The 25,377-nt window shown below is 41.3% G+C and overlaps 1 protein-coding gene across 6 annotated transcripts in view; it reads right to left on the reverse strand.

Moving 5' to 3' along the window:
- MEIS2 (Meis homeobox 2) overlaps positions 1–25,377 on the reverse strand; it is a 200,099-nt gene that overhangs the window by 114,588 nt on the left and 60,134 nt on the right. For all 6 annotated transcript variants that reach the window (XM_082443208.1, XM_082443211.1, XM_082443210.1 and 3 more), the window contains one exon: positions 24,536–24,681. In XM_082443208.1, coding sequence (XP_082299334.1) covers positions 24,536–24,681 — 146 coding nt within the window. The remainder of the gene's footprint in view (positions 1–24,535; positions 24,682–25,377) is intronic.

Consider the following 25,377-nt stretch of genomic DNA (forward strand, 5'->3'; position numbering starts at 1 on the left):
GTATACATATGCATAGATACAGGGTGACTATGGGCACTGAAAAATAATTGAATCAGTTAAACTAGTTCCTAACATATTTAGTAGCTTCTCAATAAAAGCAGAATAAATGAATGACCTATTAGAAATGGGGGTAAGGAGATGGACAGACTGCATTTGGTGTGTCGTAACCCATGTTTTTCACGGCCTGGAAAATCCTGAAAAGCACTGTTTCAGGAGAATCCCCAAAGCGCTTTAGATCAGTTGTTTAAAACAAACAAACAAAAAAACGTTTCTAATTGAACAGGCAGATTTACGGTTGATCTGGCTTTATCTCTTGCTCTTTCCAAACTCACACATCTCAACTTCCTTCTGTCTAGAAGAACATCTAATTCACAATATTAATTGTATCCAAATGATTTAGGGAACACAGGATAAACTTGATCTGAGTTCACAAGAACCACCATTCCTATCATACCTCTCTCTGCCTACCTCTCTGTATTTATCTTTAGGTTTAGTCACTGTTCTGCAAATGAAACAAAACCACAGTCTACTGCTCCTTATGAAGACATGACAGGTAAACAGCTTTGTTGGATTGAAATGTATCTGAAATGTCACCCAGTCTATAGACAATTATCCAGATGAAAATACATATAAAAAGCTGAACATGTGCAAATTATATCCATGTATATATATTTGGAGGTGGAGGTTTTTGTTGTACCACAGAGACACTAATAATTAACTTATTAAATTCAGAGACATCACTTTTAATTAAAGTAGTTATTGCTCATCTCTACCCATAATCCAGTCAAGCAAATCTCATACATTTCCAAGTTTGTCACCAACAGTGACCAATTTTGGATGCAGCTGAACTGTATAGGAGTTGTTGGGATATAAGTCCATCACTTGAAATTTTCCAGAATAATTGAATTATCCATGGGAGATTTCAAATAGAAAAAGAAAATTCTTTATTAAGATACAAATTTATATGAACACAGAGTCCAAAATAATTAGTTTTCTTGATTAAATAAAAGTATCTGTTACTGATAACATGACAGAGGTTGAAAAGAGTCATGTACATTTTCAATAATTGTATTTGACTTAAATTCTGTGAGCAATAGGAAAGAGCAATACGTGCAGACCAGCACCTATCAGTGGTTTTACAGTCTATAGATCCCTATGTGAATAAAGACAGTTGTGGCTTGATTCATTGCCATGGGTTTATTAATACCAGGTTTCACCTTAGGCGATTGGTTACAAGCCTGTTTAGCAGTTTTTATTCAAGGCAGATTAATACTCCCGACAGAGGGCTCTACTTATTGACGCAGTTTTGTGGCATCTATACAATTAACTTTCCTTCACTGCACATCAGTGGCATGTTAAGTTTTTCTTAACAACCTCTACGGATGCATACAATCTCATCACGATATATGAAGCATGTCCAATAAAAGGAACATTGATGGGTACTTTGGCTCAATATAGCAGCAAGATTTTATAGAGGCTGGACCAAAGGAAGGTGGAATTTGATCATTAAAACACCTCCCTGTTCCTAGGTCCTTTCCCAATAGTACGGCCGTGCTAGAAACTACAGATTGCTAAAAAAAAAATAAGATGTGAATGGAGAGGCACAATTTGTTTGCACAGAAAGCATGTTTACACTGTTATCACTGACTGAACCTCAGAATCGACATCCTCTTCACCGGCCAGTTAGCAAGTGCCCCACAGGTGAACGTCCCATGAATTCCGCTGAGAAAATGCTATGAACCTTTACTTGCTTCCTATGGGTTTTACCTTCCCACAGTTTGCTTGTTTGTGTGTGTCCACACACACTCACATGTGTGTGCATCTACGTGCTGTCTGTTCTACACGTATTTGTGTGTCGATATGCTGCACAAGCTAGTATCATGTGGCTATTTCTGTCAGTATGCTAACCAAAATTGCCCTAGCGTACACAAATTCAATTACATTAAACTCTTTGTTAGACTATTTTTAAGTAATTTATTTGTAAATCGTATTTGGACTTACAGACTGTTGATTGCATTTTTCAGGTAGATATAGGAAAGCTTAGAATGATCTTTCTTTCACTCAACTTTCTGAGCATTTCTGGGCTACATTTCAGTGCATAAATCTGTCCACCAATCTTTTTCTTCTGTAAATGTGTATTTCAACCTCAGTGACCCTAAAAACCTGGCAGTATTTGGGTTTTAAAAGGCATTAAATCACATAAACAGAAAAAAGGCAGATTCCTTCTGGAGGAGGAAGAGGGCAGACAAGAGGACACAGGTCAAAGTGTTGACGATGGGGCTTCCCTGGTGGCGCAGTGGTTGAGAATCTGCCTGCCAATGCAGGGGACACAGGTTCGAGCCCTGGTCTGGGAACATCCCACATGCCGCGGAGCAACTGGGCCCGTGAGCCACAACTACTGAGCCTGCGCGTCTGGAGCCTGTGCTCCGCAACAAGAGAGGCCGCGATAGTGAGAGGCCCGCGCACCGCGATGAAGAGTGGCCCCCGCTTGCCGCAACTAGAGAAAGCCCTCGCACAGAAACGAAGACCCAACACAGCCATAAATAAATAAATAAATAAATTAAAAAAAAAACGTTGACGATGCTTCACTAGGGCACTAGAGGTGTGGGCGGGAGAATTAAAACTGGACCGGAAGATTTCACTGGGTGAGTCCCGAAGAATCCTTTCCGTCCGAAAACCAGATGGCATTTTATGGCAAAGCTCAGCCAGAACGTGATAATAAGGCCTGAAGAAATGAGGGTGAAAGAATCTTGCTTCTGAGGAAGAAAGATGAACAGAAGAGAGGAGAGGAATAAAGATGACTTTAGGAGGAACTCAGACAGCTTGATGAGTTCAGAACTTTGGCCATCAAGTAAAAATAACAAAAACTACCATTCCTTACAACAACTTATGTGTTACGAGAGAAACAAGTATCTCCTTTTTACAGATAAGTTCAAAGAGGTTAAGCGACTTGCCCATTTAACCTGGCTAATACAGGGTGTCTTAACTAGACTAACTCGGAATTAGATTCCTAACTTACCCCTCTTTTCAGTACAAATATGTTGCCCTCATATACCCGTAACTTAACACTTGGTACCCCAGATCTCCACTTACTGAAGACTTTTAGGGAAGAGAATACAGGAAAGAACCCAGGGAGAACAAATTTTCCAGAGGCTGGAGTGCAAGGTGGAACTCCTGAAGTCTTTGCATGGTGGAGGTGAAGAGGTCCCTCCAGCAGAGCACCAGGAAGCCTGGTTGAGGATGCGGTAGGTCCATTTTGTCACATCGCGTCAAAAACCACTGTGACCTGCTTCAAAGAACTTTTTAAGCCATGCTGCTTTGATATAAGCGTAGTGTAGACCCAGCTACAAGAGACAAAACCACAAGACCATTATCTGAACTTCAAAGCCAGCACAAAAATATAAGTGTAGGTAATCTCTAAAATTGCCAACCTAATTCTCAAATCCCAAACACTTCAAATCCTAAGTGTGGATGCAGCTCTATATCTGAGAAAAGAGGAAGAGATAATGATGTGTGTATGTATGTGCGCGCGTGCGTGTGTGTGTGTGTGTGTGTGAGACATAATACCAAGATGATTCAGCCACAAGTGGAAAGATAAGTTCTCTCCAAAAGAGGGAAAAACAAGTGACAATTGAGTACGAGGCTTTGCCTAAAGGATGAGACAGAACATCCCAGTACGTCTAAGAATGGGAGACAAAAAGCCACAAATATTGTTGTGTTGTCTTCCATTGTTATCCTGAAGCTAATTCATTTTCACTTGAACCCAATCTGGAATTTTTATTATTTAGACCCAAGAGATTCCAAAGGCTGATGACAGCTCTCAAGCGGTTTTCCTGAACTGTCCAGTTGGAAACCCTCTAAAGTTTGGTGACATAAAGCCCAGCTTCAGGGCACTGGTTCCTTCAATGATGGACCCCAACCATTGCTAGCCAACGCCAATCAATGCCAGCCGGGAAAGGCTTAGGGGGCATTTCTCAATGCCTTTCAGGGTGGGGAACGGATTACCCCCTTAGGTCTGCTTAGGTCTTGGATCCAAGGGGCTTTGCTTCCTTATCGGGATCACTGATTGTAACTACAGACCTGAACAGATTGGGATAAAAGGAAACACAACTGCTGCAAAACTCTGGTTCTTTTGAACCATGAAAGTACCTAATTCAGAAACTTTCGGGAAATAAGTTCTTTTCTTTTCAAGAATGAGAATTTCACTTGCATCATGGTCCAACCTGTTATATGAACACAAGTCCACACTAAAGTAACTATTGTCAACATCTAGTGTAATGCTCCGCCAAGTATGAAGTCAGATCAGCTTCCTAATGCCCCCCCCAAAATCACGTACCACGGGGCTACCGAGATGAAGTAACACGCAGCCCCAGCGGGCACAGATTTCTGCTTTATGTAAATCAGAGCCTGTCATGGCATGCATGATTCACTGCTCAGGGTGTACTCTCCTGTGACGAATGAGTCCCGCTTAATTTGGCAGTGATTATGCGGATTGCTGGCCCTCTAAACCCCTTTGAACTTGTAATTGCTGCTGGTTTAAATAATGAACATTAAGGGGAGTTGGATTTGTAAAACTGTAGATAATTACATCTCCCCCCCCCCTTTGTTTTGATGCAAGAGTATATTCACTCACACACACACACGTCTAAGGCTACTGATCACTGTATCACGCCAGGCTGTGATCGAAATAAACCACATTCTTGTTCAAGGGTTGGTCAGGGAGGGCAGATCTGAGGTGGGGGAAGAGGAGGAAGTACCAGGGGGAGCATCTGTGAGCTGTGCAGGAGGGAGATCAGAAAGGCCTGGATGCTGTAGGAGAGGAGGAGCAATGGGCCTCATGAATATTCATAGCTAGTCACATCTGTAGCAGGCTTGCTTTCTACCTTTTTTTCCCCCTGTGCAGTGCAACATAGAACACTCGTGCAAACAAAAGGAGGGGATTCTGCAGCTTCATCAGCTCCAGATTTGCTCATGGCGGTGAACTTTCTTTCTCTATGCTTTTCCGATTTTACTTACGGATTTAAATTTTTTAAAGTATATAGCAGGAGATGTGTATACCCTTTCCTTCTACCATGAAAGAAAAGCATCCCAGCCCCACAGTCAGGAGTTGGAAGAAATCTCAGTTACATAACACATGGATGACTCCCAAGCCAGTCTTCCTTTCCTCCTTTGCCCTACAATTGGTCAAATCCTCCAGTATCCTTCGATCCAGAAAAAGACTAATTTTGATTTTATGTTGAGAAAAGTTAAATGTTATGGATAGGGGACAGGAACCAAAGTTCGCCAAGTCAGCGAGCTGCTACCCTCCCAGAAACAACAAAGAATGAATGATAAATTTAGCAGCCTCGTGTTCAGTTTTCAAACAACGCTACTGAGATCTATAGCTTCACTGCTCCCATGGCAAACTGAGCTGCTCACAGAAAGCTATCTGCTTTTGATTTCACTCTGTTTTCTCCAGTTTTTGTTCTTTTTCCTATTTGCAGTTTTTTTTAACTCTGCATTTTCTTTTTCCTGGTGTGAGCCGAATATCAAAGGCCAGTGATATTGGTAAGCCTCTAGCTTGCAAAAGCCACTCAATGGGATGTTATCAGAACCTACATCACACCATGGCAGACAGTGATTAATAGCAACTGTATCAACGGCAGCAACTTTCCCCCCCCCCAAAAAAAAAAGCCTCTCCAGCAGCTGAAGAGGGGGTCAGTGAAGTAAAAATAAGAAATGTTTGCAAGAACCCAGGGCCCAAAAATGTTCCTGGAGAGGGCGAGTACAGTACCCTGGGATTGTGTTTGACGGAAAGAAAAAAGAAATTCTTACTATTACTCATATAATAGAAACCTTTACCTTTAACTAAGTCAGTTATACTTAAAACAGCTACACATTAATTTAAAATGAAATCTGTGTACAACTTTGGAATCATTTTATTGATGTAATGGTGTCCCCCAAAATAACTAGCAGATGGATTTCCACCCCCTCAATGAAACACTGAAACAAATTGCAGAATTGTCAAAATTTTATCGTGAAGGCACACACTCTATAAAAAGGTTGATTTTAAATGAATTGTAAATTTGCTTCATTGCACAATATTTTTCTAAAATTATAACCGGAAAGTATTCTCTGTTTAATTTTTTAGCATATCCTTTCACAAAACACATCTGTTGTGAAGTATTTCTAATTTGTGCTAACTGCTTTTTAACAAACACACAGTTGTCACTATGCCATCTAATGTTATTGGGGCAAAAAAGTACATTCTCCTTCATTCTCTTCGTAATATGAATTTTGAGCTGTTTTCGATGAGGCAGACCAATAGAAAATAACACAATTATCTTAATTCCGGATGTAAGTGACATATAGGAGATTAAAGTAATGAGGAAGGATGGAAATAGAGTCAAACCAGACAAAGACAACATGGCTGGAGGTGGCCAAAACTGGGGAGAAAGAATTAACATATACAGAAAGCTTGCCAGATTAGGTCTAATTATTAGGAAGGGAGTAAGAAGACTAAGAAAGAAAAATAGCACTAACTAGAGTATGTCACAAGGTTGGCCAACCATAGAAAGGATGGAAGGTAGGATGCCCTCTTAGCTTTGAAGAGTGAAAATGGAGATTACCTAATTTAGTCCAACATTATTCCCCATTTATTTTTATCCCACACCCCTCTTATGTGTTTGTGGTTAGTTCTTTCTGGGGAAATGGGATTGTACAGTGTTGAAGACAGAGATGAACCAATGACACCAAGAATTTTGAAATTATTTCACCTTCAAAATAATTTTGAAAATTAAAAAAATATGTTTCCCCCTTAAAGGGCCAACATAATAAGAACTAACCTTCCCCGGTATTTAATGCAGACCATGTGGTAAATGCTTTACTCATGCATTATCTTCTTTCTGTATCCTGACAACCCTGGGAGGAGGAATTATTATTATCCCCATTTGACAAAGGAAGAAACTGAGGCTGTTGAAAGGTTAAATAACTTGCCCAAGGCAACTAAGCTAATGAGACACTGAACCCTTAACCAAGCTTTCAATCTCTCTATGATCACTGAGTATTTTCTTTGTATTTGGAATAACAAATCTACACACGCAAAAAATCTTGCATGGTAACCTTCATGGACTCATAGAGAGCAACAAAAAACAATTACTGGATCTAGCCTGTATCTAAATGAGTCAAGGGATATTTTTTTCACTTCTTCACAGCTTAGTGCCTTGTATATATGCTTTAGAAGAGAGAAAAATGTGCCTATCTAGCCAATAAAGACTCACATCATCTAATTAGTGTTTTAGCCTTATTATCTTACGCAATTTCAATATAATAGGCTTATAATCTAAATTTTTCAAAGTAGTGTTGATTTTTGCAGAAAACATAAATAATAACCATATATGCAAGTTCTTATTTCATTAACACAACTGAATTGTGAGAATAACATTACACTTGTGTAGACCAATTTTTAGTCTGAGTATAAAAGGCAATACATTATACAACTGGAATTTAGACTTCTTGAAATACCCAAGAATCCACAGGCTTTTCATCCATCCATTCATTAACCAGTAAATCTATTCCCAAAGTTCCCTTATCATGTACCAGTACAACGGAAGAAATTTATGTCATCAAGATGGAAAGATGATTACAATTTGCTTTTAGATATCTCCACCAGTGTCAGGAAGTGAGACATATATAATACAGAACTTCAAATCGTTCTATGCTTCTTTCCTTCAAAATGGGCCAGGGAATGGAGAAGGAAGTCTGGGGTGCTGTGGTCCCATCTGCCATGGTTAAGCAGATTCAGGGTAATGACTATCCCAAGCATCACCCAGCAGGCCAGATCAGATGCTGAGGGTCCCACATTACATAAACTGCAGCTTCAAGCTGAGGGGACCACACCCAGACCACCCCCAGCTATAATTCATGTCCTGGTGTGAGGGGTGGAGGAAGAAGGGAAAGATTAACTCTTGAGTACCACTACTCAGTTCAAGGCACTGAGAGAGGCTATTTCACATAGTCTATTTAATCCAGTCCCCCTCCCACCCAGACAATCCTACCCATTTTACAGATGAAGAAATTGGAGATGTTGAAAACTTTGCCCAAAGAAACAGTGCTAGTAAGTGGCCTCTTGTGAATCAAACTGAACTCCTGCCCACAAGTCTTGTCTGTGCTGACACTGGCCCTCCCTGCTTCGCCCCTGCCTGTAGGCAGTGGAGGCAGAAGGACTCAAGGGCACCGGGCAAGTCACTATCAAAACTTTACATCTATCTTTTCCACTGCCCCTCTTCTCATTCATCTTGCCCCAGCTGTGTCAATGGAATAAGCGCTCTATCTACAGCACACAAATGACGATTTTACATTAGTATTTGGAAGCAGTATTTTGTTATAGAATCATCACAAATACCACTTATTCAGTTAAACTGCACAGCATCGAGGAACTTAAAGGACCCTCTAGATGACTCATGGGGATAAACTGAGCGCCCCATAGAGAAAATAAAATCTCAGGTTTGTGCACGTGCGTATGGCACTACCGAGGGTAGGGGGGCGGGCCGGGGAAGACAGCTGCACGCGGTGAAGGGCAGGGCCCAACAACAAGTCCTGTCTTAGGTGCTGCCAGGTTCATTCCACTTGCTCACAGCATGGATTTCAGATATATTCCAAACAGAAGTGACAAAACCCAAAACCACAGGAGCAAACACTGGCTTTCAAGTGCTGTGGGAACACAGACATTTGTTTAAGTAACCACTGTTTTAAAATTGCATACATAGTAACACCAAAATAAACAGCTTGCGATGCTGTTTATTTTAAGATACACAATAGTAATGTAAAGTGTGGCGTGCCCCAGATCCGGGGAGCTGGAACATAATTTACAGTTGTAGAGGGGCCTAGGAGGACTCAACCACACGCCAGGACGGGCTACTTCCTGATTAGATAACAGTGAAGGTCAGAGCCCATTGCTTTTTGTGCTGCAGAGAGCAAACAAGCCACCACAAAGACCCCGCTCCTCCTGCTTGCTGTGAATTATGAATCGAGTCCTGGGGAGCGTGGGGTTTGCCAAGTCTCAGCTACAAAGCTCGTATTAATCACAGGTCCCGAAGAAGGGTCAGGAGCACAGCCTGACCAACCAGGGAGGGAGCCTGTCCGCCGACCTCAGTTCCCCCAGTCCCTCCCCTCCCTGATCTAAACACCACGAGGAAGGGAAAGAAAGAGGGGGAAAAACATCCTGAAGATACACAAGCTGGTTGGGGCGCCGGAGCATATGTAAAACTGAACTCTAAGGAAAAACCGCTAGATCAAACAAACCTTGAGCCTGACCAAAATAGGAACCCAGTCTGTGGTTTCCTTTAGCGGGCTGAGCAGTCGTCCCCACACCTTCCTTGCTGTTCTTTCCCTCCTCCGTCCAGGTGCTTCAGGGAAACATTTCAGGAATCGTTGTTTGGGTTTCTCTACTTCAATCTTCCACCGTAACCTAGAGAGCCTTCCAAGCCACGGCCTGCTATCCTCAAGGCACGACTCTTGGCCATCTGGTCCTTTGTTTTGTCTCGCCACATCCTAAGTTAACTGGCTCCTTTGCCCTCGCCCTCACCTGCTGTGTCGGGGAGTAAAAATAACTTTGATCTTTTCCACAAACATAACTTCCACATCCTTGACTTTCTGAAACTTGAGTTTGTCCTGAAATATTGTTTCCCTAAAAACTCTCTGCCATGGACTGAACTGTGTTCCTGCAACGTTCGTATGTTGAGGTCCTAACCCCGACTGTGACTGGAATTGAAGACTGGGATTTTAGGAGGTAATTTAGGTTAAATGAGGTCAGAAGGGTGGGGTCCTAATCTCGTAGGATTGGTGGCCTTATAAGAAGAGGAAGAGCCCTCTCTCTCTCTCTCTCTCTCTCCACTCCCCCCCCAACCCCACACACACACACTATGGAAAGGCCATGTGAGGACACAGTGAGAAGGCAACCATTTGCAACCCAAGGAGAGAGCTCTCACCAGATACTCATGCTGCCAGCATCTTGATCTTGGGCTTCAAGGCTCCAGAACTGTGAGAACATAAATTTCTGTCGTTTAAGCCCCCCAGTCTGTGGTACTTGTTATGGCAGCCTGAACTGGCTAAGACTCTCTCCCACTGAAGTAACCCATTTTCCCTCCATATCAGTCCCTCTGGAATCAGGGAAGAGAGGCCAGACTGTTGACTTTCCCCATTTCTCTCTCATTCCCTGCTCCCAGCACCTGACCTAAGACTTTCCACTCACTTTTCTCATGAAGTTCACAGCATTTGCTGCCATTCTTCTCCCCTGCTGTGGAGAATGCTGACCTCTAAGCCATTTTCACCTTCCCCAGTGGCTTCTGTACACACTAGAATGTTCCTCTTCCCCCTACCACTTGCCTCTACTTTTGAAGGCTTCAGTATATATGACAAAGACCTTTCTAATATTTTGCCTCTCTTCATTCCAATGTCATCCATCTCCGCTTCCCCAGCCCTGGATTTTGTCAAGCAGAGATACTGCATTTCCAAGATCGCAGACCTTAAAATGTTCCTTCCCTGCTTCTCTGTTCTCCCTCTTAATCTTCATTTGGACTTGCAGCTGCTCAGTGGGCTTCCTGTGTTCCCAGTGTACTACCACACTTTATTAGCCCTCTACCCAGCATGGCTCTTTATTAAAATAAAATTTATTGTCTTGTAGTATAAATACAATGCACATTTTATAGACAATTTAGAACATATGGATAAGTATAAAGAAGAAAGTTAAAAAAGTCACCCAGATCTCAGTACTCAAAGATAATCACTGTTAACATTTTCATTTGTTCTTCTATGCATATATCCTCAAATATTTTCTTTTCCAAAACTGTAGTCATATCATGCATACTGCCTTATCTGTTTTACTTCACCTGGTAAGATACTGAGAGATTTTTCCATACCTCAAAGTATTTTTGAGAACATAATTTTTAATGATTATATAATATTCCACAATATTCCATAATGGAATAGTAGGGAATATTCAATGTTTTATTATCATAAATAATATTTTTATACACAATTTTGCTTAATTTTTATGTATATTTCTTATTACTTCTTTATCATAAACTTCTAGAAACTAAATTATTGGATTAAAGGATAAGAACACAGTTATAATAGTAATGCATATTACCAGTTTAAATTCCAGAAAGACTAAGCCAATATTTATAGTCATTATTAAGCCAGATATCTCCTTCCCCTCTGAACAGTGCTGAACACTAATTATTTTTAGTTTTTCTTAATTTTATAAAAAAAATTTCTTGCTGATTTAAAAATTAATTTGGTTACTAATTACCTTGAAGATTTTTTCAGTGCCTATTGGCCATCTGTATTTCTTCTTTTGTGAATGGATCTATTCACCTGTGCCTTTTTATCTACTGTACTTTTTTTTTTTTTAATTTTATTTATTTATTTATTTATGGCTGTGTTGGGTCTTCGCTTCTGTGCGAGGGCTTTCTCTAGTTGTGGCAAGCGGGGGCCACTCTTCATCGCAGTGCGCGGGCCTCTCACTATCGCGGCCTCTCGTTGCGGAGCACAGGCTCCAGATGCGCAGGCTCAGTAATTGTGGCTCACGGGCCCAGCTGCTCCGCGGCATGTGGGATCTTCCCAGACCAGGGCTCGAACCCGTGTCCCCTGCATTGGCAGGCAGATTCTTAACCACTGCGCCACCAGGGAAGCCCCTCTACTGTACTTTTTTCATTATTGATTTGTACACCATATTTATTAAGGACACTAACCCTTTGCCTGTTATATGATGTACATATTTTTGCCAGTTTCATGTTTGCCTTTATTTTGTGGTGTTTTCTTGACATTCAAAAGCTATTAATTTTTATTCTTGTTTTATTAAATCAGTCACCATCTTTCTTTATAATTTCTTCGCTTGTGTGCTCTGAAAGGATTTCACTAAATAAAGGAAAGAGAAATAGTTAAATCTACTTCAAAGAACTCTTAAATGCAGAACTCATTTTGATGTTTTTTTCAAAAATAGTTAAACCACTAACCAAAAACCATTTTTTGAATTACTCTTTTTTTCTCAATTGATTTGAAGTGATGCCCTTAAAATTAATAAATACCGGGCTTCCCTGGTGGTGCAGTGGTTGAGAATCCGCCTGCCAATGCAGGGGACACGGGTTCGAGCCCTGGTCTGGGAAGATCCCACATGCTGCAGAGCAACTGGGCCCGTGAGCCACAACTACTGAGCCTGCGCGTTTGGAGCCTGTGCTCCGCAACAAGAGAGGCCACGATAGTGAGAGGCCCGCGCACCGCGATGAAGAGTAGCCCCTGCTCGCTGCAACTGGAGAAAGCCCTCGCACAGAAGCGAAGATCCAACGCAGCCATAAATAAATAAATTAATTTAAAAAAAATTAATAAATATCTCCATATATTTGGATTAAATTATGTATTCTTATTTTGTTCAAATGATCATTCTGCCTATTGTGTTAGCCAGTGCCACACCTTGTAGCTTTATAATCTATTTTAATAACACTCAGTGCAAGACCGTCCTCATTTTTCTTTTCCAAAAATATCTTGACGTTTCTTAATTTTTTCCATTATTCAGATGAACCATAGAATCCTTTTTCAGTCACAATCCAAGGAAAGAATATCTCGTGGGAATTTTGACTTATTAGTCAGCCATTTAAAGAATTCTCTAAGTAAAACCCTCCCTGTCACACATGCTGTCAATCCCAGGCTTAGATTTTTCCTGTTGTCTCCTTTTGCCCTCTTGCTCCTGGGTTCCTGAGCTCTACCTGGGAAAGTCTGCAATGAGGTGGAGCAGGTCCATTCCAGCCTGGCCCTATGTGCTCAAGGCCACCCTGCTATGTCTTCCTAATTCGCTCTGGAGCTCTGGATCACACTTTCCACAGTTCCTACTCATCCAGTTAGAGAAGATCTTTTCTCAAGTCCCTCAGCTTTCTTCCTACCCTTTACAAAATGTGTCTGCCTCCTACCCACCTTTCTACCTGTGTTTTGACCCCACCTTCATTGGCTTCCTCTTGAACCTTGGATTATCCATTGTCATTCTCTTCACCCCCTCCCACCCCGCCTCTCCCAACACCTACACCTCAGTTTCTCTCCCCAGGATCCCTTCCCACCGCTGATGCAACACCTGATTCACCTGATCCGCCTCTGCTGATAAACGCTGCCACCCCTACGCACAGTCCCCTGTTCTTCCTTTGTTCCCTTCCAACTTTGCCTGCTCACTCTTCGGTCCCGTGGAATTCAGAGACAGACCACGACTCCCAAGTGCCAAATCCAAAGGCTTATTTTTAGTTAATATCATTGTCCTTGATCTTTCTACAGAATCTACTTCCTCTACTTTGAAACTCCTTCTCTCTTCACATGATCTGATTATGCTCCTACCAATCTGCTTTCTTTATCTCTGTTCATTACCTTCTCTCTTCCTCCCTTTAAATGTAGCTTTTAAAAAGATTCTATCCTCAAATCCCCTCTCTCTGCACTCTCTTCCTTCCTTACCTTTATACAATGCCATGGTTTCAAGCACTGCTTCTACAAAGATCAGCCCACACTCTGAAACTGCAGTCTCATTTCTAACATCCACAGAGTTTTCTACCCAGGTATCTGGCTTATGTGTCTAAACCTAAGGCCTCAGTATACCTTTCTGAACTTTCCCCCCTATTCTCCCATACATATTCTATGCTTCAGCCAGAGGATTCTGTCTTAAAAGCTGTAGCACCCACAAATCTCTGAATGTAGAATCAAATGTAGCCTGATTTTGGCACCCAGATTGAAACTATCTTCAAAAAAATATAATATTCCCACTAGTCTCTGGCTGCAATGAGATAATTCTGTGTCTCTCACAGGATTGCACCTTCTTTAGAGTGGGCCTACGAGACTGCCATTTTAGAGATGTAAAACTGCTCATCCTCACCAGGATGAAAAGTGGCAAGCTGGTGAACCCATTACTTCTCAGGATGAAAAGTTTATGAATAAAGAACAAAGATGTCCAAACCTCCAAGGAGCTGGTCCCAAAGTTATAATAACACGAGTATGAATAAGCTTATAGTGAGGTTAGTTTGCTATCATCTCGTTCTTTCTCTTAAGTTTGAGTTTATGCAATTTCAAAAGGTACTTTGACTCATGATGCCACTAACACTGCACCACAGTATGAATGGTGCACAAGATCTTTTTCCCTTTTCCTTGTGTGCATCATGCTAACGGTAGGATTTGATCCTCATTCCAAAACAGACTTAGGTCTAAAGAAACGAGTATAATATTTTTCTTTGAAGAGTGTTTCACCCATATCCAAGTTCAGGTTTCATGGAGCTAAGACAGAGCAAATTAATTATTTCAGTGGATTATACGAAAACATTCATGAAGAACATTTTATACTTGCAGAGCATTCTGCTTTTTTGAAAGGGCTATTTCTAATCTCAGCTAACCCTCAGAACAACAAGATGAGAAAACCAGCACTCAGAAAATTAACTGACCTGCCCAAGATAACTCAGAGGGCAAAAGGCTGACTGAATTGCTCTGAATGCTGCCACCTCTGGTATATTTATACAGTCTTATAAACAGGAGGAACTTCTTTCTCCCTGCCCTCAAATGCTTGTTTGTTTTTGTAGAGCACAGAGAATTAACAGATTGTCCTCGCTATCTAAAGGTAAGAGAAGCACTGATTCGGTGACGAATTCCAAACATTTCCATTGTCTGCTCCAATCATGTCGAACCATAGATTCCGGAGAATTTAAGCAGCCCCTTTCTATTTAATTGATTATATACATTTCAAATAAGCAGGGGGGTATTTGGGATAGACACTGATAAGAGAGTATAAGCATGTACGAACCAAAGAGAACTAAATCACACTTTCCTTTAAACTTGCTCTGGGAAAAAAAAAAAAAAAAGTCCAAACTGTTTTGAAAGGATTCCCAGGCTGGTAACAAAGGTCATATTAAAAACTGATGCCTTTCCACATGGTCATATTTGATTATCACGTAAGTGGTTCACCAGCAAACATAAAAGCATCAGGATTAAGCGATAAGAGGGGTCCTTATCAAAGTGCCTTCAAGTAATCGGTGGGATTTTGCCACATGGGTCTAAATTTATGGTTTCCTAGAAACTAACGCAAAAACTAAACTGAGCTTATAACTGGCTAATAATGATCTCATATGGCCCATGCATTCTTTTCTTACCACTTTTTTTTTAAAATTCACTGAGAGGCAGGGTTTAAAACAAGTGTAACAACTCATGAGCTGCCTGCAGGTATCTTGAAACACTGAAATGGAACACGTAACTTTTCACATGTCACCAAATTTACAGGGAATAATCCAGCATTCACATATTCTGTTTGATAAAAGTCTTTTTCTTTTTGAAACACTAGTGTAGCACCACCCCCAGTACACTTGGGTTGTTCATTGTTGGCTTATCACAGGGTCACACCAGGTGTCCCAGGGCAAGAAATAAGCCATTTTACAATTGTAGGATGACCAGAGTTACGGGATTACCCTTTTCTAAACTATTAGTAATGGAATCACCAGATATTTCCAAGTCAAAATTAATTCTGGAATACTTGTGAGTGTAGGGGAATGATGCAAAAAGTAAATATGTCCAGCTAGTTATAATCAGATAACTGAAGTATTAAAATTAAGAGCGGCAACAAGATTTGGTGCTGGGATTAACAAGGGTAGATCTCCATTATCTGGCTATGTTAGGCAAATCAAGTATCAGTAAATTGAGGGTCAGGGCGGTTGGAAGAGGGCTGATTAGTGGCTCATGTTAATTTCCTATAATGCTCAGAATAACTAGATAATATTCTCGTCATTTCTTGTCATCACAGAATTCCGCAATAATAGTCTCTTGAGTTGTAATTTTTCTTTCTGTGGACAATCAAGTCAGAGTTAACAAATATTCATATTATCTATTATAACCAAGAAGCAAAACTATAGTTTAAGAAAAATTATCTGCCATTATATTGTGATTTGACAACTTATCCACTATTAGATAAAAACAACTTAAATTAGTTCTGGCAGATTTGGGACTTGGCAGTTCAAAATATGAATAGCAAATGTAAAAGCATGAAAATGGCATTACTATTATGTGTTAAGAGGATAATACACCTTTAAAGGGTGCCAGTGATTACTCTGCATACTGTAAACAACTGCTGCCAATCAACTGAGAAAGTGGTACGCAGCACGTCAATGTAACATGGCAAATTCCATTCAACCAACCTAAGGCTTCCTACCCAAGTCACTATTCCTTAATGGGAGCAGTGGGGCTGGATATCATCTTTGCACATCATAATCTGTTTCAAATTGCAAAAGCAGACTACAGCACAGAGAAGACAGGGCATCTCCAGGAGTCCTCTGAAATCTGTGCAGTAACAGTCTCTAAAATCAAAATGAATCCTGAATGTTAAGGGTCACTTTATGACCCTATCCTGCAGCAAAGCTGAGGGACAGCGAGTGTTCTCATAACCTAGTCAAACTGGACTTTAATTCCCCACAACTCCACCTCTCCACAGAATACACTTGCAAACTGTAGTCACGTGGAATGAAGAAATGGAAATTTTCTCTATGATCTGAATGAATATTCACGGGTTTCACTAAACAGCATTTAATGGCACTCTATTCTTGGAGTTTTTAAATAGCGGAATATTCAGATATGCACACGCCTTCTATTTTCTTTTATTCAAGGGTCCTCAATTCTCCATCTCCTTGAATTCCTTAACGTATTTTTAAACAATTAGAGTGATATTTTATGAAACTGGGTGCTAAACTTTGAGCTAATAATTATTTTAGTTTCTTTTTGATGGTAATTTAATAAGCATTTCATTCTTCAATCTTCTCCCTCAGTTACTTATTTTTTAAAATGTGTCTGTCAGCTCGTAGCTCATAATCTGGGACTTAATTTTCTAAGTCTATCTCAGATGAGATCAATGGGATTGTCTGATATACTTTTGAAATGTCCTGACCAGACGTGTTTGCGTAGAGGAGACCATACATCTCATCACTTCCACAAAAGGCCACTGCTGCTGCCACTGTACTGGGGACTTTACCTCAAAGTCATTCAGAATGTGGACAAAGGCTGCTGAGTCCGAAACACAGCAGGCTTTCACATGCAGAACCCCTCATAATCCAATCCTAAATACCAAATTGGGAGTGCGAGTAAAAGGTTATGACACAGCAGCATGCATTTTTTCTTTCCCTCAAGACAGACAAAGTAAATTTAGTTGCAATTTCATTTCTTCTAGAGGAGTTTCTAGGATTCAACATAACATTAAATTTTTGGCCTGTCTCTTTAATTTGAGAAATTGTAAAAACGACGACAGATGGCACACAGAATTGACTTATGTCCTCTATTCTTTACTGAAGAAGGGAGTGCATGGAAACTTTGATAAAGGCAGAAGCTACAGTATGCAGGTCGCTATTAAAATTATCTAGTGGCTCGTTGGATGGCTAGGATCAGAACGTTCAGGCTTTCTTTTTTAGACATTCTTGAAAACCAACACTGTTGTAGGTTGCCAGTGATGATCACAGCCCCGACGTTCAGTACCCTCCTGCCCCAATAAGAACATGACGGATGTGCCATTAGCTCTGAACCTCGGCAACCTCTGAAATTACCACTCTTCCCACCCCAATCTCCAGCCCCCACCCCTCAAAATCATTATGAAATAGGAAGAACACTCAAGCTTACAGTTAATTGGAAACATTGCAAGAGAAGAGGAATGCTTAGGACAGCATGTCCACGGGAAAATAAATCACCCAGCATTGTTATTTAATGCATTGTGACATCATTTCCTAAAATTAAACAGAGATGACACCAATTCAGCCGATCTCTAGGATAAGGTTCCGTTCAAATAATTCACAGATGTTTTCTCCTGGCAAGCAGGAAAACAATGCGAAGGCTAAGGCTATGGGCGGCCTCACTTTGCTGCATGTTTGCGGGAGGCTCTTTCTGCTGGTGTTTTTCAGCTGTGTGTTCTGCACAGGCATTTCCACACAAGCATGTCTCAGCCCATGAGCCCCACTCGTATTCCGTGCACATCTGTATCCCTGACTATGAGAAAGGCCATCTTTCACTGTGTAAGTAAGGCCAACATTTTATATTTGGGATTAATTTGGCCCATAGCAAGTAGTATTAATGTAGACAGATCTCAGAATCATGAGGGCACTAATTTCCAAGTAGAAATAACTAATGTCCCTGAAATACTGATTCAATTTACCATTCGAGGCCCTTAAAAAGACGTCTAATGATGGAAATTATCACAGTGTCTCCATGGATACCCTTGTGGAAATGGACAAGTGGAGAAACTGGGGTAGAGAAGAACGAGGCAGGCTGCACTGCGTCTCTCACTCGTGGTGACTTCATGAGGTACCAGAGGCCTCAAGCTGCTGGAGTCCCAAGCTCACAACCAAAAACCAAAGTACTTGACTTCGTGCAGCACATCACAGTTTACAAACTGACCACATCATTTGAGCCTCGCAGCAACCCAACCAGCTAAGTAGAGCACATATTTACTCTTTTCATTTTGTAGGTCTGGAAATAGGTTCAGTGGTTGAATAGCTCACCTACGACCACAGAGCTAAAACCCAAGCCTAATTTCACATCCAGTGACCCTTTTTAAAAACCCACACTGTGCTGTCTCTCAGAGAGCCTAGACTCTGGTACTCTGAGGAAGCGGGAGATTCTAAATGCTATTCACGTACTGGAACCCTTATGGGGAAGGGGAGGTTCTCTACCAAAAGGAGGCCCCAGCTGAGGCGTTCCAAACTATTTCACAGCCAGTTTCTTTTCTACCTCCCACCCCCATCCCAGAAGGCTCACCAGGATGCTCTGGCTTTCCATGGGCACCAGGACTCTCTGATGCGATCACCTAGCACCACTGGGCAGCCATCCAATGTTTACATGGCTCTAGAAGGTGGAGGTTAGACTATGTTCTCTCCTGCTGAGGGGCCTTTGGGACTTGTCTGGCAAAGCCAGTCTCTCCATTTCACACAGTCCCAGGAAAGTATGTGGTAATTTTGGTTGCCCAGTTCAACTGGTCAAAGTCTCCTGGTAGCTATTCAACTAGACTATAAGACAAAATTACAGTTACTTTATAGTATGTACTTATTACAAGAGCCAGGCATGGAGCTGAATGCTTTATGTTGTCTCATTTAATGCCTGCAACGTTGGTTCTAAAATTACCCCCATTCTACAGATATGGAGTGTTGAGGTCCAGAGACCTCAATGCTCAAGATCAAAAAGCTACTGTGTTGAAGATTCCAGGCCCTGTGCTCTTAACCTTGACACTGTGTTGCCTCATTGAGAAAAGAAACTGTCTCGATCTGTACAAGATGAAGAGAACCAGTTAAAAGGCAAAATGGTCTAGTTTCACCCCTCTCTCCTCTCTCTCTCTCTCTCATTCTCTCTTCTGTGTGTTTGTGTGTGTGTGTATATACACATATACAATACAATAAAAAATCTGAGATGACTAGGTTGACTGTCATATGGTCTTGAATTCACTGGAGAAGAAACAAGTTTCTCTACATAACATGGAGCCGTATTTACTCATTACTTGGGTGCATTGTCTCTGTAGGACAATATACTTTAAAACACATTTTCATTACTCAAAAGAGACCTTTACAAAATCCCATGAACAAACTCTAATAGGCAAGGAGTGAAACTGGTGAACACCTGAGAGGCACGCTTCATTCCACTTGCTTTACCACCAGAGGTATGGAGAGGGGTGAAGCATTTTGCCATGAACAAAGGGCAGAGTTTTTAGAACCTGCATCCAGCAGGCTGCATGATATTATATCACTTTAAAATAAATTTGCTTCTGATTCTGTACACATAGCTTTGAAAGAAGTCCCACATCCACTAAGGGTGAGCTTTATCCCTATGTTTTCAAATAAGAAAATCTTTAGTCAGAAACGGGTATGAGCAAGTGGTGTCTTTGTGTGTGAGCACTTCCTGTTTTCATTCCATGATCAAATATATTCTTTGCAGCACAACTAGGGGAGCTCTTGAAGGTGGCAAGAGAAGTGCCTGAGAAAAGAAGGTGCCTGAGAGCCTAATTGAGCACACTAAGGGCTTCTTGGCGTGGAGGAGTTTTTCATGGTTAAGAATAAACCGTCAACCCGGGTATTATTTCTTGCTGTTTCTTTCTTTAACTATCTTTGAAGCTAAATAAAAACAGTTGTAATGGCAGGCTTACTTTTATGATATCATAATCTCCATGTGTTAGGGAAAAGAATATACTTCCCTAGGATTTCCCTACGTTTTTTTGCCATTGGGTACTTTCCAGCGAAAGCACATACATTCCAACAGATTCTTTCTTCGATCTTCACTAGATTTCTTAGTCTGAGAAGCCAGGCAGAGCCGTCCACCAGTAGAAGAGGGGGGGTAACAGTAACACACGATGCGTTTGCTAGTTGAATTTCCAAAAAAATATTTACATGGATATATTTCCTTAAAATTATTGTGAGCCTTTAAATATTTATATGAATTCATTTCCTGAAAATTATTGTGACGTTTAAAGGACATTTTCGAAATTGGTAGTTAGAAACTACAAACTAATTATTTAGCTTCAGACTAAGCAAGTTCAAAGTGCTTAACTCAGACTATGGAAATTCCTCAATTCATCAAAGAGTTTGGTTTTTTGAGGCCACTTTGGATTTAAATATTTTCCTCAATATCATCGATTAGCTGTGAGTTTATTACCTTTTCCCGTAAAGCTGGTGGTGCATAGGAATTTGAGAGATTGTTTTAACTGTTACAGTTGTAGTGGAACTTGTTCTTCCAAGAAAACTGAAGGTTAATGATTTTTGTCATATTGAGACTAAGACTTAACAATTGCTACAGTTGGCCTTTGTTGAGGTGGGGTTCTTTTCTCTCTGGGCCTTTTGAGGTATTCAGAATAGGTGACAATAGCTTGCAGTTGAGAACATATGTAGAGAGACCCCTGTGGCTTATTGGGAAAAGTTGCTCCATGCTGGTTGGGTGTTTGGAAAAAAAAAAAATACAACCAGAGTTCTTTTATGTTCTGCTAGTTAATGAATGCATGAATGTCAAAATGGGCCAATGGCCCATTCAGGGGGCAAAGCCTCAGCAGCCCCCTTCTTTAAGAACACATCCTGAGATGCAAAATACATTTGCTTAACAAATTAAAATAATGAGATAATTCAATTAGCCTCTTTTTAAAAAAAAGAAAGAAAAAAGGGTACATCAGGGATTATTGTAATACAAGAACAGGTCATACTGCACAAAAGGGAACAAACCAGTTTGAAATAATGTTAAAGAGACTAATAATGAAGGAATGCGCATTGAATCATGCACTTGTAAAGAAATTTACATGAAATAATAATTTAGACTACATCTATTTTCAGTGAGCTAGAGCCAACATTTCACTTTGAAAGTTGAAATTAATTAAATGACAGAAAAATATAGTGGGGCATCTCTATTTCCAAGGACTTCCTCACGCCTGTTAGTGCATGTAAGAAAAGGGGTCTAAATTAACATGTCGTTAGTTAGGGGTCTCTATTCTTGGTTTCTGCGCTCAGAATTATAGCCGAGTAAATCTTTCAGCTCGTTAAAGATTGGGAAGTAAAAGTTTTACAGAACCATCTTCATCAAAGTTACTGAACCTCTCCTCTGCAGTTGGGGTGACGTGGGGATGAAGAGGGAAGACGTTTTCACAGAGAAAGCCCAGGAGAATTTCCTTACATACAAGGGAGGTGCAGAAAAGGCTGGGGAGGGGAGCAGAGAGACGGACTGAGAGACAAAGCCAGCGGAGAAAGTAATGAAAGGGGCATGATGTGAAAGAAGGTCATGGGGAGGAGAAAAAGAAAGCACTTAATGGAAAATAAAAAGGAAGGGGGGACTGAGAGGAGAGGATGACCAGGAGTTTGGGGCACAGAGGTGCTCTGACTGTTCTCTGAGTGTAACCAACACACACGAGTGTGGGAAAGGAGACTGCAACATGCAGATCTGTTTGAAAAATAGGGGAATGGAAGGTCCAGAGAACTTGACTTAACTGAGGTTCGGGCAGGACACAGGAAAACTGAACTCGAAATGCTGGTTTCCCGACTCCCCGGCTCAGGCTATTTGAGTCTTCTCTCCCCACTCCAAGGACAGGCATTAATTAAGATTTTCAGTTGGACAGAGAATTCTGCACAAAGCCTCATGCACATTTATCTAGCTGAAAGCAACCTCGGGGTGGGGAGAAGGTACATAGTACACAGTACCTAGTGTATAGTACAAAGCGCACCCAGGAATCAGTGCTCACACACAATTCCTCGCGCGTGGCCACGGCGCACAGTGGGTTGAATCCAGCACAGGGAGGCGGGAGATAAGGCACCAACAGGGCAAGGCAGGAGGTCCAGCAGGGCTCTGGACACTCCGCGGGAGATTCAAGGCACAGACCTGGGCGGTGAACGAGACAGTTGGCCTCAAGAGAGAGATGCAAAGTAAGTCTTCTCTATTCGGAAAGGTTGGGGGAGCAGGAAAATTTTAAAAACAAGTAAAGCGAACAGCACTTTGCTTCTCCATATTTCCCCCCTTTGACGCTGAGCATTTTGATGGCAGAGGCTGTGAGACTGCTATGCAACTGTTAAAGGTGATCGTGATCTTCGCAAAGTCATCATAATGTGGTAGAAAGAGCACGGAGCTGGGGACAAGAAAGGCTTGGGTCCTGGTTGCAGCTGGACCTTGAGCCAATCACTTCCTTTTCTGGGTCTGAGTTTCCTGGTTTTGTAAACAAAGCAGCCAAATTCTCTAAGATCCTGCTGTTCTGTGAAAATACATGGGGATGTTGGCTTGGAAAGCAATGGGTGAAGTCTTGATTTTCAACCAAGGAAGGCCGAGCATGAAGGAAGACAGAGGGAGGAAGCCAGACAGGTGAGCTGCTGGTGGGAGAAGGCGGCGTGCCTGCCATCCACTCGCTCCTACCCTGCCTTTCTTACTTGCTACTCTAACCAAACAAACCTTCAGTTAAAAATGAGAAACCCCTCCCCTCACACTCATTCGACTTCCAAATTAAAAACATTTTACAGGTTAGTAAATCTCCAGCTGAGGTGATGTAGCAAAGAACAGCTGTGAAGTAATTTTGATAATGATGAGAATAATAACCACATGGCAAGGTTCAGGGCTTTGCTGTTGCAGCTTCAGTGCTCCTGAATAGATAAAAGTGATTAAATACTCCTGATTATCCCTGACCAATATGTAATGGATTTACAGCCCTTTCAATTAGTCAGTATTTGCTTAGGACTCATTATTTTGTCTTTGGTTAAGTAATCAGCCCAGAGACTGCATGTTCTGTCTAATTCCTCTGAGTCCAGTCAGTGCAGGGCCCTGACCTTTGAAATGGCCATAGCTGCAAGGCAAGAATAACCACTGCCACGGCAGCCTCGTTGGTTCTCCCAGCTAATCCTGACACCACCGGCCAGATCGATACACCTTAGCTTGCTACTAATGTCCTTACATCAAAATGGCCGATTTAGGAATGTGAATCTATCACGTTGCCCTCCCCACCTCCCCACCGCTGCTCCTGCCCCACCCCTTGCCCTTTGTAGCTCTGCTACAAGAGCAGATCAGCTGCTACCGCCATAAATAAAAGTGGAACCTTGTGCTGGACCCATGACACTGTAACTAATGTCATTCAGCATGGCAACCCACAAGTTGGATAATCAAAGACCTTCAGCTTTCAATGTGCTACTCTATTTTTAAGCATTAGCCTAAATAGAAAGGCCTGAAAACAATCTCATAGCAAGAAACAGCCTCTGACATCTTCACCATTTCCCCAGAATTTCCAAATGAACAGTAAAATATGAGTGCCTAGTTCCTCTGTAAAAATATCTTGTAATGTTTTTGTCACGAGGGTCTTAGAGTCAATGGTATATATAAAATGATGCAAAAAACCGACTGCAAACAGGAAGATAAACTGTTACTTTAAAAATGTTGCACATAGTTGATCTTTTCCCACAAGTGAACAGGATCGGCTTATAAGATAATGGACTTGAACCGCTAAAAACGAATCTTTAATCTCTACCTTAGAAACAAAGGTGTTATAGCACCTATAACCCTTCTGCGTTTGTCATATAAACATGTGACATGTTTGCAAGCTGCTTCAGCAATTAGAGTTGCCCCTGGTACCATGAGCTTGGACATGCATGTGGCAAAGTGCTTTTTTTTTGCCTGCTAGAGGAGATGGCTTTCGTTACGAGTGTAATCGGCAACGTTTATGGATTCGTGAGCTCCTTACAGCTGTTTCCCTTGGTTGCACTTGCATTATCTGAAGTTGCTCTCATACCTTTTAGCGTAAATAACACATTTACTTATATATACTGTTTAGGGCCCTAGACCATTTTTAATAAGGTCCATTCCTGACCTATGGAAACAAAAACTCCTCCTTTCTACAGGGTACTCTTTGGGGGGGGTGCTGGTGAGAGTTGGTAAAACCTTAACTGCTCTGTTAACCATCAGATTTCGAGAAAGGGAAAATAGGCACTATTTTCAACAAAAAAAATCTGTATGAGCCCATCTAACTTGCTAGGAGAAGGCAACACAACAAAACTTATTTTTCTCTTTCATCTTGACTTACTGTGAGATGCTGGAAGAGCCATGCTCTCATGATATTTGTTGCTACTTTGGGGAAAATGCCTCTTTTCTTCTGGCGTTTTTTGTCCTTGTCAGGATCATCGTCGTCACCTGTGCCAGGTGAAGCTACACTGTTGTCTAAACCATCCCCTAGTAGAAAGAAATGAAAATACATTAGAGAAAACACAGGAAAGGGTGCCAACAACAACGAACAACTAACGACGAGCTCAGCTAAGCTTGTTGAAAGAAATCCATTAAGCGGGTATATTCTCTTTCCTTAAAGTATAATTGGAGACACAAATATGTAAAAGACAAAATTAAACCAGACCTCTTCAAATGTTAATTTTGTGTGTCTCACACTCGCCCATATCATTAATTCCATTCTAATTGTGCTCTTGACACAGTGCAGTAGTTCTTTGTCAATTATGGAATCCAGTGTGGGAAAACCGCCGTCAGAAAACCCATTCAGCGAAAATGCATCCCCATGCCCAGAGTGAACACATACTGTAGGGTAATCAAGTTAAATGTTCTGTAGTCTATATATTCTAGGCTGCCTGCATAGGTGACAGTAACTGTGTCACTGTTCATTGCACATAACACACTGCCTGCTCAGCCCCTCCTAGAACTGTCACCTCCTAAGCACGCACACTAAGAACTAATCACACTCCTCAGATGGCCCTGGACTCAGCATCCGCGTGACATGAAAACTTTTAGCTCTCTGCACCACTGATCATTATCATTAAAAAAAAAAAAAAAAAAAAAAGATGCACATCAAGGTAGGGTACTCACTTAATCAGAAGTTTCTATCAACATCTTTCTCTTCTGTGCTTTTTCTCTGGCATTAAT

The sequence above is a fragment of the Balaenoptera physalus genome (assembly GCF_965194825.1).
Source record: "Balaenoptera physalus genome assembly, chromosome: 2".
Lineage (NCBI taxonomy): Eukaryota > Metazoa > Chordata > Mammalia > Artiodactyla > Balaenopteridae > Balaenoptera > Balaenoptera physalus.